This window comes from Clinocottus analis, unplaced genomic scaffold (genome assembly GCF_023055335.1).
Source record: "Clinocottus analis isolate CAN_PGR_092001 unplaced genomic scaffold, fCliAna1.0.p SCAF_11, whole genome shotgun sequence".
NCBI classification, from domain to species: Eukaryota; Metazoa; Chordata; class Actinopteri; order Perciformes; family Cottidae; genus Clinocottus; species Clinocottus analis.
Genome location: NW_027175832.1, coordinates 3,308,876 through 3,324,736, shown reverse-complemented (window position 1 = coordinate 3,324,736; position 15,861 = coordinate 3,308,876). Strand labels below are relative to the sequence as shown.

At 44.6% G+C, this 15,861-nt stretch overlaps 1 protein-coding gene across 1 annotated transcript in view; it reads right to left on the bottom strand.

The window, feature by feature from the left end:
- The window catches only part of kcnn1a (potassium intermediate/small conductance calcium-activated channel, subfamily N, member 1a), a 46,613-nt gene extending 33,398 nt beyond the window's left edge, over positions 1-13,215 (bottom strand). Inside the window, exon 1 of the mRNA XM_068600173.1 lies at positions 11,722-13,215. Coding sequence (XP_068456274.1) covers positions 11,722-13,092 — 1,371 coding nt within the window. The 5' untranslated portion in view covers positions 13,093-13,215. The remainder of the gene's footprint in view (positions 1-11,721) is intronic.
- Positions 13,216-15,861: the final 2,646 nt, after the last annotated feature.

Sequence of the window (15,861 nt, the reverse complement as noted above, 5' to 3'; positions counted from 1 at the left end):
TTCAACAGAGACAGAACACTGTTATAATTAGGACCCAACAAGGTTACTGCATGTGAACCTGTGTGAGTGTGTGCCTCGTGGACGAGGTCCTGGGGAGATTTGGGGGTTTGGATTGATGGGGGGTCACTTTCCCTGTGGGACGCTCCCTCGACTGCCTCATTAGAAACCATTTTAATTTCCTGTAAATTAATGCTGGGCTGTTAGAAACCTGATTTGTGTTTTGAGGTCATAATGAATGGGCTGATCCTGGTAGCGAAGATTCATTAATCATTCATTAATTCTCACAGCAATATATTTTTTTTTCCCAAACTGTTATTTTTGGTCACGAGTGTGTTCGTTCGCAAATATTACACATTATGAAAAAGGGATGTCTTTTTTTTTTTTTTTTTTCAGAAAAGGAGGTTGGCTTGCTTTCATCGCCGTGAAGTAAGACATCAACCAATCACATCCTACACAAGGCAAATAGTTTAACCTTTTGGAAACCGTGAGAAAATCCTGCCGCGCCAATTTTAATTCCCAGCATGCCCCATTTAGTCAATCTTTTGGCATATAATACGTAATATTTTGCCATTTTTTAACCGAATGACACTGTTTTTTGACTGAAACTGCCTCCTAACAAGCCAAGGCTTTGTTTTATTGTGATATTTGTTGCAGATTACAATTCTTTAGCTCCCAATCTTTCCAAAAAGGTGTGTTATTGACCGCTCCAGGAGGCATTTTTGGGGGAATCTGTATTACTCCTTCCAACCGGGACAAAAAGTGTCTCTCTATCTCTTTAACACCAGAACTTGAGCATCATCGTGTATTTAAAGTTTCCTTATTGTCAAAGTAATCCAGTGATACAGTGAACATGGATTGCGAAGAGCTAATTCTTGCTTTTAATGATGCCAATCAGGCAAAATGTGAATAAACATCTCAATCTCTCCACACAAAGGCAAACTTTTGACAAACATTTAGCTTCATCAATCTCTGAACGTCACTGTTGGGTTGCTGTTGTGCTTTCCAGAGAAACAGTACTTTTAAAACGGTGTGGTTATTAAAATAGAAAAGAGAAAGCATCCACAGCCCTCACTAATGCAGGATATCACAGAAACACGTGAATGTCTCTTTACAAAGTGGTTTCCTAGAGAAAGACACATAACAACCCAGTGAGTTTGTTTGCTCTGCCAGAAGTAAAACAAACGCTCATAAATGACTCAACAGTCAAAGAGTCCAAGCGGCAGGTTTCCAAGAGAAGAGAACATGTGTGAAAAGGTCGGGACCACTCAATTAAAATGGATTCAAATTTAATTTTGGATGGACCAGATTTTCCTAATCGGAGGTCGTTACATGACATTTTTATTCTGATAAAGCTGGTATCCTAATTAGAATTAGTTTAATCATAAAGCGTTTGAAGTTTTAATTCCATCATTATGAAAAGTTACCGTCTAATTTTTGAAATCTTTGCATTACTCTGCTTGCGTATTAAATGATGTTTTCTTTATTTTTGCAACAGAATTTATTTCTACAACAAAATTATGAAAATGGCAATTTTGAAAATTGAAACACAGAGACTTCACTTAAAAATCATAAACTGCTCTTAACTTTTTTTTTTAAGGATCCTATTCCAGGTTTCGATGGCTGACGATGACACAATGTCTCACGTCACATATTCTCAGAGGTGACAATGACGCTCCATAAAAGCTGCTCCTGAGGTCTCACATTGCACTTGAATACGACACCATGACCGCATTTCAATAATGCGCTAATCAGCTCCCTGAACTAATCAAAAGTATTGCCGAAGTACAGTGGTGAGGAAGGTCTTCCTCGCTCAGAGCTCATCCCTCTGCTTCTTCACGGTTTCAACATGGCGGCCTCAGTGAAGAGGACCCGCCCCCTGTGCACACATGTAGGACTCATTCTGAGTTAAGAAAGCGCAGCGATTCTTTGTTTCAGGCGATTACACACTAATGAAAACATAGCTGCGGCTCTGCACGGCGCTCATCGCTCATTGCCGATGTAATTTAAAATAAGTCAACACTGACATTTGGTTTCAGTCTCCTGGTGCCTTCACTATATTTCACCATCACCACGTAATGTGCTGTTCAGAGGTTGTGGTCCTTCTGCAAATGTCTGAAATCAAGCTGGTCAAACCTGCGTATAACGGGAGCAACAGAGAAACTTTGTTGAGCAAACTTTGAAAGTTTAAACAGTTACACCGGCTCGCTTGATCTCCTCGAGGATATAAGGAGTCGCCAGGCAACAGAAAGGATGAGATTTTTTTCTCGTTTCTGCCACTTTGGATTTAATCCAATGAACAAACTATGAAAACATTCACGGAGTAGAGTTCTGTGAGTCTGCACTCGATTGCTCATCCTCAACGAGCAGATGTGTGTCTCAGTAAACATAAATTAAATTGAAAGAGCTGAATTTGAATGAAGCCAATGTGGAAATACAGAGACTTCCAATAACGTCTCACAGTCATTTTATTCAACGGATGGACTGGAATTCAGCCCCAAACTAATAAATTCAATTTAAAATAACAAGAGGTCCTCCGCTCTGACAACATCAGGGCTCAGGCCCTAATTATGCCTTTTAGATTCAAAGTATTTTATTTAATGGCTGACTGGTTCTTGGAGCAAAGGCTTTGGTGTTTAATTTGGTGTATAACATCAATATATTTTCTTGTGATTTATATGTTTTATTTGCAAAAAATCCAAAGGTATCCAGATTAGGATCCTCTGGTTTTTAAAAGGTTAATAATAATAATGCAATTAATTTATTTCGCGCTTTTCATGGTACTTAAAGATACTTTACAAAACATTTTGAACATCATCATGAAAGCCATAAAATCTAAATAAATACAACAATCTAAATATATGTTCAAATTCAGTTCCTAGTCACACACAGTAGTGGGTCGATAAAATGTCGCACTAACACACAGTTGTTAGTAATATGAACCTATTAGGGAGAGAATCATTGTTTTTAAGCGAAAAGCGAAGTCTATATGTAAAAGAAACGGTATTTGAGAAAGAGTGCAATTATGTGTGTGAGGAGAAAAACCCTAAAAGTGGTGAAAGTGTGTAACCAACAGTGTGCGACTGCAGCCACTTCAGTGTGCATTCATGTCACGCAGACACCCTCCATCCTCCATTGTCGTTGACATGTACAATCATCCTCTCATACTATGACGGCAGAGTGTCGCACGAGTGTGAGCATCGCTGTGTGTTACAGAGAATAGTGCACGTGTAGTTAGTGATTGCACACGTGAGAGGGCTTAATAGTGTGGAGGAGAGTTTGGTTCAACATCATGATGTCGAGAACAAGAAGGATTTATGACCTGATTGGCCTCACATATCAATACTTCATCCCACTTATCAAAACAACCAATAATGCATGTGGTCAAGGACACACACACACACACACACACACACACACACACACACACACACACACACACACAAAAGCTTGAAGTATAGCTTAGTCTATGTGGACCCATAGGACTAATTCATCTTCATTAGGTGACTAGTCCCCAGGCGGCTATTTGACATCCCAACAAGACCACAGTGGCCATAAATTCCTCACAGAGATTATCACCCTTAATGCCTCATAAGCCACTCTACAATCCCACAATGTCACGACCTCCCATCAAACTTCCTTCACTCTCATGGGATCCAAGTCTCAATGTATGAACGCCAGCATCTGACAGCTTCTATTTTCATTGCGAGGTGATTGTAATTCATTTGAAAAGGAGCCCTCTGTAAATTCAAGGCCAGACAGTTTCTTTTCTTTCTTTCTTTTCCCCCCTCGAGGCAAAAACATCAATAGAGGACAACCTATAGCACGGGACAGATCGATAGTCCGACAAACTCAGTAGAGATTGACTGGAGAATTGCCTGGAAACATCCTGCTTGAGATTTATGACGCGAGGACGATGCGAGCCAACGGGAGGAGCTGGAGGACACGAGAGGGAGAGGAAGCAAGCGACGGGGAAATCGGAGGAATTCTCTTTTCTTTAGCATTTGAGGTTCAAAGTGAATTATCACCAATATCCCAATATTTTAAATACACCATTGAATAACACAACGTGCAGTTTTATGTGAGAATATACATCAAAGATAAAAAAAACAGTGTTTAATCTTAAACTGTGTTAGTCTAAAAAAAAAGCATTGTATGTATTTGTATCATCTTCTAGTTATCTTCCATGTATTAATTTAAAAAGGTGAAAATAGGAGATAAAACGGATACCTCATGATGAAGCAGACAGTATGACGATCCAGTGGCAACATTTCTGAAACGGTGACCAGATGAAATGAGAAGATATGAGGTTTCTGCTCCTCCACACGAACAGAAAGCCCTTAACATATGTCACCCGGCTCCAGCGAGCTCCGACTAGTGCAGCCGCGTCCTAATTGAATATCCTTATCTGGATGTGAACACCCTCTTCTCTCTGGTGAACTGAGACAAAGGCCGGCTGCAAAAAGCGGCACGTGTGTATTCTCCTGCAGACACAAATGTATCACACACACACAGGTATGGTTACTGTACTTCACTGCACCACATGTAATCTTGTTTTCATGTAGGTGAACCATCACCAGACCCCACTCTGTGCTGTACTTCATTAATGCTTCTCAATTACGTCTCATGATAAAAGTTCTGGGAAATGTGCTAACGGCCTCCAGCTAGGATTTCTTATTTTTTTTTGGGGTTATAAAATTAAGTGCAGCAGTTTCCAATGCCTCGTGGGCCTTTTAGTGTAGATTGATTCTATTTTTACCCCCTCCTCCCCCCACAATCTAACAGAAGAAGAAGAAGAAGCAGAAGAAGGAGAAGAGGTGGCGAGGGAGCAGAAACGAAAATAGACTCTCAAAGAAAAGACAAGTGAAGAGATGGAAGGCAGCTTTGTTCGTGAAAAGGTTAAAGAGAGAAATAGCAGTGACAAAAGATGAATTGCGCAGACCGCTGGCCCATTAAAGGGTTAACAGTTGAAGGGAAGGCCGGTAATGGAGGCAGGGGCAGCCGTATAGAAACTATAGCATGCTGGGAGCCAAACGCCATAGAAGCCGCTAAACATGAAGTGGAGGGAAACCGAGGGAGAGCGAGAGGAAGGAAGTGAGGTGCTACATTTCACATTGACACCGTGTGAACACTCCTAAACCAAGATAAATCAAAACAGCATTCATATTTTTATAAGAAAATCAATGTTTTTTGTATTTTTATGGACCGCAAACACATGTCCACACCCGTTAACGCACACTGTACGGCGCTTTCGCCCCCTCTTTTTTTGGAAACGCAGGCCTGCAGATGCATGATGAAGCACGGAGCCCCGACGTTGTGACTCAAACAGCGGAAGGATCGGCGACTCAGAGGATTCCTGACGAAGAGGCTCTCCCACATGACGAGCTGCGATAGAGGTAACGTGACCTTAAGCATCTGCAGACAAAACAGTGGCATCCACATGATAATGATATGCTCAAGCTGGCCTCCCACTCGCTCGCTCGCTCGCTCTCTTCCCCTTACACACAAACACAGGTAGAAATGAACATGTAAATGCACGCAAACCACATACAGCAGAACAGCTATATATACTACACATATGCACAGTGGAACAGATGTTTTGCCGCAGCTTATACACCGCCTGTAAGTCAGCCTCAGAAGACCCTCAACATACACACTCTGTTGCTGGAGATCCATCATGGCGGTTTTATTTGCTCCGGCTGGGTGATTTGAGGTAACACAGTGAGAGGGAGACAAAGCTGAAGGAAAGCTGCTTCATTCAACTCGTCTCCTGCTCCTGGAAAAGCTTGTGTGTTGGAGAAGAGCCACTATGTGCAAAGCACACACATGTGTATACCACATGTGTAGTAAACATCAATGCACAGAGGCCTCCTGATAGCGCTCGGGCTAAATATGAATTCCCATTGTCATGTGTTTTGTTTGTATAAAGGTAACAAATGGTAGCATTTTCTAGAAACAGCTAAAGGCAGAGTGTGCAGCTCTGACGAGATGCGGATCAGCGAAGGCTTTTTGTTCCTCACTGAATATTTATCAGTGGCCAGAGGAGGCTGTGATTGAGTTTTACAGGGGAACGGTTGTGTATCATGTGCTGAAAATTAAGTAGTACAGCAGCTCAGGGGATCAGCAGTCAAACGCTGACCTGAAGGCAGAGAGACCTGATAAGAAGGAGGAGGAGGAGGAGGAGGAGGAGGAGGAGGAAGAGGAGGAGGAGCACAGGCAGAGCAGGAAACTCATCACAAATAAACAGGCGTGTATTGATATGCACGGACCAAAACACTCTCTGTATGGAATTTCACAATGGCAGGAGAAGCTTTCCAAACTTGCATCAATTTTTCTTTTTAAGGACAGGCTGCAAGCGAAGCGTGAGTCGATTGTGTGAGCAAAAGTATGATGAAATCACACATCTCTCACATCTCGTTACTGCACTCTGCACTCCCACCGAACACAGTGTTTATAACAAACATTTGAAAAACAGCCAGCAGGCAATATTGAAATGACTCAATGAGCTTGCACGTCTGAAATATCATAAAATATGTGGAAAGACACGTGCCGTGGTGCGCACACACCTGCAACTTCTCTCTCTCACACACACACACACACACACACACACACACACACACACACACACACACACACACACGCACGCACACAGCCATCGTTGTACGACTGAGTCTCTCTACAGCATCGTGATGACAAATATCTGCTCGCAGCGACATTACTCACACTCTCCTACTCTTTTGTGTTGTGATCATGCCCCTAACGCAGGAACAGCCTCAGATCAATAACCTAATTAGCCATAAAGCATATGCATTGAGGTGATACATTATATGCCTGGCATCCCTTGGCCAGCATCTCAAAGGAATTACCATATAAATGAACTGCGGCCATTTATAAAGCAAAGAGCCGTCGTGGGGACTTGGCACCAACAAAAAAAAAAAAAAAAAAAAAAAAGAGAGAGAAATTGTGAGTTACAGCTCACATTAGAAAAAGGAAACACATCGTGAGAGGTCGAGCCGTCAGGTTACAAATTGCACTGACTGCTGGCAGAGCGAAAACATCTGCCGTGCTGTGACTCTGTACCCGCGGAGTAAGTATGCAGCGAGGCTCACAGCGACTGAGGAAACCCCCTCACACGCTTTCTTTCCACTCTTTGTATTCAACTGGACTGTGAGTAATTCAATACACCTCTCCTTGTGCAGGCTCACTGGAATGAAACGCAAAGCGAATGAACTATATCAAGTGGAGCACTATTTGAACACCACTTACAGTAATATCAGTGTGTGCGCGCGTGTGTGTGTGTGTGTTGGCTATACCCTTCACTGTGTGTGTCTGTGTGTGCACATGACGTCGACATGCGTGCCCGGTGCTGTCCGTGTGTTCTGTGAGCGTAAAATGGATCGTGAATTCAAAAGATTAATCTTGTTCTGCACATAATTCCTTGACCAAACTCGACACCCCTGAGAGAGAGAGAGAGAGAGAGAGAGAGAGAGAGAGAGAGAGAGAGAGAGAGAGAGAGACCGCTACAACAATACAAGGCTGATCTCTCCATAGCAACACACTTGGTAACGCAAATCTATTTCAGAGCAGGAGCGCAGTGTAGCACTTAAACACCGCGCACACACACACACACACACACACACACACACACACACACACACACACACACACACATACAAAAAAAATAGGGAAAACAGCAATCAATTATTAAAAGAGCTTGATGTTCATACTTACTGCTTGTGTGTTGCCAGCTGCAGCCCAAACTGAGAGACTCCCACAGCCACACATACCTCTCTTCATACAATCCCATAGTGTTATCAGAGATCTGCAGCAGAGGATGTGAACTAGGATCTGCCCCTTGTCTGACATTTAAATTGTTTAGTGAGGTGTGTTTAGTTTAAGGTGTTGGCTGCCCTGTCAGACTTTGAATGCAGAGTGGAAACATGGAAACCTAATGAGAGAACAACGGGGCCTGCAACAACAGGACGATGACCGATAGAGAAAGTTTAAATCAACATAATGTTTCTCCTGGCGTAAGTTGCAAGTAAATCATCCCGCTGTAAGCAGATCTGTCGACATCAATTGTTTCCCCGAAGCCCAGGCACTCAACGTTACCTCGGCGATATTGCAAAGCCAACAAAAACACACAACTGATAAGATTAACTAGTTTTCTAAAGAGCACCGGCGGCCCAATTACCTCAGCATTTCCCTTAATTCAGACAGGAGGAAAAAAAAGTGCTCTGGATTTGACTTGGAATAAAGAATCTTAGGTTCAGGAGAAACTGAAGAAAACTTGGGAAAAATGAAATATGTGTGTGTGTGTGTGTGGGGGGGGGGGTGACAGGGGAGGAGAGAGGTGGCAACAGGCTTTATATGTTTTTTATTCATACTTTTACTTTTTATCCCCCAAAGAATCTGTGTAAATCTGTTTTTTAACGGAGATGTGCTAATGGGTTCCTTGTAAAAAAAAAGAGAAAGTAATTCAGCATTAAAATGCCAAATAAAACTGACTCAACAACTTAAGAAATCTTAATCGACTTCACACTAAGACCACCAATTATTCAACTAATCAATAAAGAGGATGGAGCCACGGGAAAAAAAAAAGATCATTTCTGGCTCTGGATGGCACCAAATCTGACACACAGTCGAGTCATCAATCAGGTTCCTGCGAAACAGGAAGTCCTTGTATCCTCAAAATGCAGCTTTGTTCAAAAAAAAAAAAAAAAAATGAGAGCAACTCCGGCAGTGTTTGTACTTCATGCAGGAGATATCGCCATAGCAGTAAGTGGCAGGCATTAGAGTACTTACACAGATTATCACAATAGAAGCAGCAACGCACCTTTCAAAGCACAATGTTATGGAGGCAGGGCACGATATCCTACTACCTGCCTTCAGTTCAGCGGGCCGGGGGATCGAGTTCCAGGGTGCACGGCGGGATACTGTAATCGTATCCACTTTATCAGGCTTGTTCTGTCACAAGTGTTTTGTTTAGGGGATTTCAAATGGGAGCGGAGGGGTGAGGGTGAGGGGGGGGGGGGCTCATTGAGGGTGAGTCCATAAAATGTAACCGCAATCCCGCAAATATCCGTGAATGGATAAGCGTGTCTGGCTGTATCGAAATACTTGGCACGGTCGGATCTGAGCGAGTGGAAAAGGTTTGATACTTATAGGCACAGTCTGTCCTGGGAGCGCTTCTAAGATTTGTTTTCCTTTCAGATTTCCAAACAGTTGTGTTAGAAATAAACGTTCAGTTTCCAGGCTGGAGTTATATAGTTATATTGCCATTTGTGTTGTTTTTTTTTGTTTTTTACAAGAGATGTATTTCTATAAGAGTTTTCCATTGCATATTGTGTTCATGTTTGGTTCTCTATACTGACCATGTTCCAGCTTTTGGTTTCCTTTGGTCCGTACCCATCAGAGAACGAGCATGATCAGGTTGAAAAAGACAAAAAGAAATCTCCCGGTATAATAATGAGAATGGATTTAAAAGACATAACGATCCTGCAGCTTGTTAAAATCCCAGATGCCTTAAACAGTAATGAGTATTCACTGGGACTATTTTACGACTTACCAAAGACTCTTTGTACTAACGTCTTACTCTATGATTAGCACAATACGGGCTTTTATTCTCAAGTAATAATGGTGTCAAAACATCCTTTTATTCTTCACAGATATAATTTAATGCATTTTTTTTTACTGTATTGGTGATGCACAATATATGGCACCATTAACTTGATGCATCTATGATGCTGATCGCAGCAGATTAGAAGAAACGCTCTTTCATAGACTATACTTCCTACACGATGCTCTAACTCAAAGCGGCAGATATTTCTAGAGTTGTGTGTCTGATCAATATTATGGAACGAGAGAACAACATTGTCCCTCCTCATAATTCACCTGGTGTCTTGGGTTTAGCTTCCCGGTCAGCAAAACAACCTGTGACTTGAACTTGAAAGAGGATGGTGGCAACTTTAAGAAGAAAAAAACCCCTGCAACTTTCCCTTCAGTCATTGGAGCTTTTCGGTGTTCTGCCGATGCTCCAAAATTGAGCCAAGTTCAGAACAGTCGTGTCAAGGTGGTTCAATGTACCACCTTTTGCTGCCGGTGCCAGCTCAGTCCTTTGAAAACAGCTGCAGCATTTTAAAAAGGGAAGCTGGTGCTCTTATTTAGAGGCTGCACCCTCGTCAGTGCCTCCCGTTATTTCCCCTTTTCTATCCTGCAATATACAAACGTAACGTCTCCTGCACCTGCAGGAAACGCTAGAGGAGGGGAAATACAACACAATAGTAGTAGTCATTAGAAAATATTGCACGATTACTTCCACAACCGAGATGAACACATGTTCATGTGTTCATCCAGTGGCAGGAGCAATAATTAGCCTGTTTGGCCAACCAGGTGTCTCAGGGGAGACGACTGGTGGCACTTTTAAAAGCAGTTCCTTTGCTCTCCTGCGAGCAGCTCGAATCAACAACAGTGAACTTTTGAACATGTTGCAGTTGGATTTAGCTTTCCGTGGTACGTCTGCAAGATCCAAAGTGATGTATTCTGCAACTTCAGAGCAGCCAGAGTGAACATTGAACTCATTCATTTATCACCGACATATTAGCCGATGTACACAATAACGATTTGTCACGCTTATTATGAGTTTTCCGGAAGCCACACGAATGATCAGTCAGTGGTAACGGCGATTACTCAGCGGGTTAATAATTAGAAATTGATTGTACATCATATAAATCAAACTGCTTTAAGCGTGTTCTTCTTTCTCTCTGTTTCATTTTCAACACAAGCATGTGGACCCACACCTTCCAACTTGTTACCACACTTTTACTACAATCTAAATGTCTGCAGGGCCATGTTAACTTGTGTTAGCTGATTTTATCCCCCCCCAAGATGTGTTCATCCTTGCTGTCACTTAGAATGTCATATTGTCTAACAATATTGTCATCTTGATGTCCTTGCTGTCATTCCTTATGGCCAGGAGTAATGCGTCCTATAAGGTTGATGTCTTTTACTACACATTTTGTATATATCACAATGTCTATTTGCCTGTTGAGTGCAGCTCTCCAAGTCTACATTCAGTGCATACTACTGGATGAAATAAAGTGAGTGTGAGCGCCCTTCCAGGAGCTGCTCACACTGACAGGTACAGGCCTCACCGTTATGTCAGAGCAGTGTCTGGAAGCCGAGATACTGGAATCCGCTCAGAAACCCCTCGGTTTAGTGGGAACAACACATGATTTGTTTAATTCGGCTGCCGGGGGGGAGCGTCATTAGAATCATTTCCAGTGTGCTCCCCAAAACAACACCGCAACATGGAACAGGTGTGTGTGCGCGCGCGTATGTGTGTGTGTGTGTGTGTGTGTGTGTGTGTGTGTTCACGATCACGTGCGTGCGTGCGCCTATTTGTGTGACCAAATGAAAGAAATGCCAGGTTTAGATCCGATACATCACGCGTCGGGTTACATGTGCGGTAGTTACATCGGCGCTTTTGAAAAAAGCTGCCCAATACTGAATGACGATTCAAATACCACCCTCCCTAACATACATACACACACAGAGACACACACACACCACGCGCGTGCACACACCGTACATAGGAGAATGTGAGAATCAAAATCATATGACAGGCGTGGTCATTGAGTGAAAAAACGTTAAGGCCAGTTTGTTTTTTGGTCATTGGAGCATATTACACTCCGATATCGCAGGAGAAAATGTGAATAAATCTACCTTATGGAGGTCGATGCGTATCCTCTCCTCTCCTTTATGCGGGCTCTCTGGCCACAGGTGATAGCTCGAGCCGTAGTTGGGGCTGTCTTTGCTGCTGTTGCTGCCAGTCGCAGATGAGTTGCCCGCGTATGCCTGTTGTGTTACTGGGGGTGTTACGCGGGAGTCGCGGCTGTGTGGCTGCGCCTGATCGCCTTGCGCGGTGATCCTCCCAGACTTATTGCGGTCTTGTTCACAGTGCTGCGGACGCTGGGGACAGAGCCCCAGTGCGCCTTGCCGCTGCTGCTGCTGCTGCTGCTGCTGCTGCTGCTGCTGCTGCTGCTGCTGCTGCTGCTGTTGCTGCTCTGGCTGTTGCAGCAGTGGAGCCTGGTGAGTCCTACATAGCTCTCCTGAGCCGCTGGCGCAGTAGTTGATAGGCAAGCTGCTCCCCACCAGTAGCTGTTGCTGCGCTCGTAATTGTGGGATCTGTTGCTGCTGCTGCTGCTGCTGCTGCTGCTTTTGCTGCTGCTGCAAGTCCTGAGTCTGAGACTCGAATGCTCTCCTGTTAGCCTCGGTTGACTCACATACATTTAAAGAGCGCCCTTTCTGCGAGTTTGCACGGGTTCCTTCAGGGGAGGGGTCCCTCTGTTGGAGTTTTAAATGACTGTGCTGTTGCTGTTGCTGCTGCTGCTGCTGCTGCTGCTGTTGCTGCAACAACTGCCTGTGGTCTCGGTGCCCTCCTGCTCCTCCTCCTCCCCTGCAGCGTTCCACGATGCTTGTCTGTTGGTAATTATTGGCACTCCTTTGGAGACGATCCCCCCTTTTAGATTCCCGGGAAAACAGCAGAGAGGAGGAGGACGACGTTGGTGGCGGCGGCGGTAGAGGCGGCAGAAAAGGTGGGGAGGGCTGCGGTGGGAGAAGATCGGCAGGATGGTGATGGTTTTGAGAAAGACTCGCCTCCTGCTCGGAAAAACTGCAGTGGCAGCTCGGAAAAACAGGCTGCTTCTCCGACTGCGGCGGCTGCTGCTGCTGCTGCTGCTGCTGCTGCTGCTGCTGAGAGCCGGCCGGGGCCCAGGGATCCTGCTGCAGGTGCGCCGGCTGCCCGGTGCTGGGTTCACCGCCTGGGTGTGAAGGTCGCTGGGCGGTGTCGTAGCTCGCCAGAGGTAGAGGGTCGCCGCTGTGAACAGGTCGCCGAGAGGGCTGGCTCAGACACGGCAGCTCCTGGAGGCTCTGGCGCTGAGCGGCGGCGGTGGAAGTGCGGTCTCGGTGGTGAGAAGAGGGCGGGGGCGGCAGGCTGAAAACAGGAGCGACTGGGTCTCGGCTCTGGTTGCTGCTCGCTTGCTTTTCGTCGGGGATGTGGTGCTGATGGACAGCTCCCGCGCACCGATGCCGCATCCCCTTGATCGCCTCGTCTCGCTGTGGTTGCTCCTTTGCCGTGCAGAGCTCCGACACCCGTTCATTGCGATCGGTCCCAGCAGAATAGAAGCGACTTGTATCATTGGTAGGTTTGACCAAGACCTGCCTTAAAACGTCACTGTAAAGCCAAAACACCGCCTTCGACGGGAATATCTGTCCATCGCCTGCCTCTGCGTACAGGTTGCAGCGGATCGATCACTCTGTACGGCCGTTAGGATATTACAAGTATACGGGATTGTTGAGATGTGTGTCCTTAAATCCTGCTCTCGTGGTCGATCGCTTTAATCCACTGTGGACCCCCCCCCAATAGATCGATTTTGTCAATGTTGCCATAAGCACCCATTGTAAGAAATCACCTTTACTGCTACGTCACCCAAACAGATCCACAGGCCTGTCAAACATGATGATATAACCTGAACGTCCATTTAAGTGCATGTTTAACTCTAAGTGATTGTCCTTCTCTCATAGTTGTATGCCCCGAAAGTGTTGCTATTTAAAAAAAAATCATGAAAGGAACAATAAACACACACTTGATGTCTATTTTTTCCAAAACACATTTCCACTTGTTGGCCCACAGGAACGCGTCAAACAAGCAGGGCTGTACCGATTACCTCATGCCGTATACAGCCCGAGCCTTGCAGTCTGGTATTTAATAATTTAGCAGAATATGCCTGGTTTTGTATTACCACGCAGAAATATTAAGAATGGGTGCTGCATGCGGAGCCTGCAGTCGGCTCGCATGCCTGGTGCGCGTGAGCCGCTGCTCGCTGCTGTTGCATGCCCTCAGTATAGAAAGAACATGGTGAAGGCTTCACTGTCACAGCGGAGAGGAAAGCGGCTATGGAGGAAGAGGGGGAGAGGGAGAGAGAAAGAGGGGGAGAGAGGGAGGGAGGGAGGGAGGGAGGCTGGGCGCAGACGGCGCTGTCCGTGGTGCTGAAGGAGTTTGGACGCGCACCACTAAAATAGACTGCGTCGTGGTGTCAAGTATAGCCAGAGGATGGACACTGTCCATCACATGTCATTTTGAAATTTCTCACAGCTGTGAGGATTAGTAATTTGTCATATATAACTTGGATTAAAGGATCAATTATTCTCTCTTTCTGTTCTAATTGGTTTGCCCTAAAATGAGACTAAACACTGAAGAAGCAGCATTCCTCTCATCATTACTGGCTATAGGTGAATGTGTTTCCCTGGACACGGTTTTCCTTGCTGAGCTGCATGTGGAGGGATATTAAAGAGCTACTAAAAAAAAAAGACTAACTCAAAGATTCCCCTTTGATTTAGTAAACTCATACTGCTGAAGCTGCTCAAATGCCGTGGCTTCAGCTGAGCTTTTAATCAGACCTCTCAGGTCATCACGTGGTGGTTTTCCAAGTAAGTGAACTTTATATCTAGCACATTGAAAAACTTCATCTGATGTACTGAAGGGGAGTTCAGTCTTAAGCTCGGGGAAACTTCTAACAGCAGTTGCTTGCATTGCGGGTTAGAAAATGTAAAATATACAACCACTTTGTAACTCAACCTGGAATATAAAGTGTAGATGCTTTCAGGTACTTTCTCTGTGTAACAAACCTCATACACAACTTATCTCAGGTTCATGTTTGGTCACTGTACGTTTGGGTTCGTCCCTCATCTCTTGTCTTCTCAGTCAGTTTGGAGACGAGAAGTATCGTGAGTATTGTATTCAGTTAGACTTTGACACGTTCGCTCCTTTCACGCTCCGTAAAAAACAAGTTAGCATTTGAAAATATGAGCAGATACACCATTTTAGTACAGGAAAGAGAAGTTGAGGCTGAGCCAAAGAGACGGGAGGGGATGGAGACGAGAGGAGAGTCAACTTGTATATCATACATTAGCAGTTCTTAATAAGTAATAATCCTTTCCTTATTAAAGCTGGTTCAGCCATTTGGAGTTGTGATGTGTCTAAAGACTGCAACGGTGGCACACTTTGCCTAACCACTGGAAGAAAGCTGAGGTATTATTATCGGCTTTTATAGCCACGTGAAGTACTGCAGGAATTTGTAGTGGAGGTCTGGCCATGGCTGCGTTAGAAACCTGATCATTTTCATTAAGTAATTGATCACTGTGACCTGTATGAGTTCCTTGGCAAGATGAAGTTTCATTTGCTAGTTTGGGAAGCATTCCCCATTAATAATTAAATCAAACTTTACAACTCTTGGACACACACAAACACTCACTCACCAAGCGGCTATGAACGCCAACAGCCTTTTTCTTTCCGTCTTGCTTTTTTTTTTTCTCCCTCCTTTCCCCGCTCCCTCCCTCTCTCAATCACACCCCTTAACGACGGCGCAATATTTCACTCGAGCGGCCTCTTTCTAGTAAACGCCGCCATCAGAATTTAGTGCCTCTTGGATTGATCCCATACTGCCGTCAAACGTGGCGAGTCTCGCCATGTTGAAGCATATTGTGCGGCTCCGCCTTGATGGCTCCTGGACGGAGAAGCGGCAGAAGATCAATGGCACTAAAATGGTAGAGGAGGAAACATTGAGTAGCCCGATGGCTGCAGCACGTAACATAGGAAGTAGATAAGAAGCCTTTAATTACAGAGAAAGAGAAAACCAAGCAGGGCAAAGCAAAGAGATGTGCAAGTGTGCGTGTGTGCGAGAGAGAGAAACTGATAGTGTGCACTGTGTGTGAGAAAGAGAAACCGGACCGAGTGGGAGGGATATCTAAAAAAGAGCAGGTGCACCAACACAGAGTAGATCAAAAAAGGGTTCAATTGAAAAG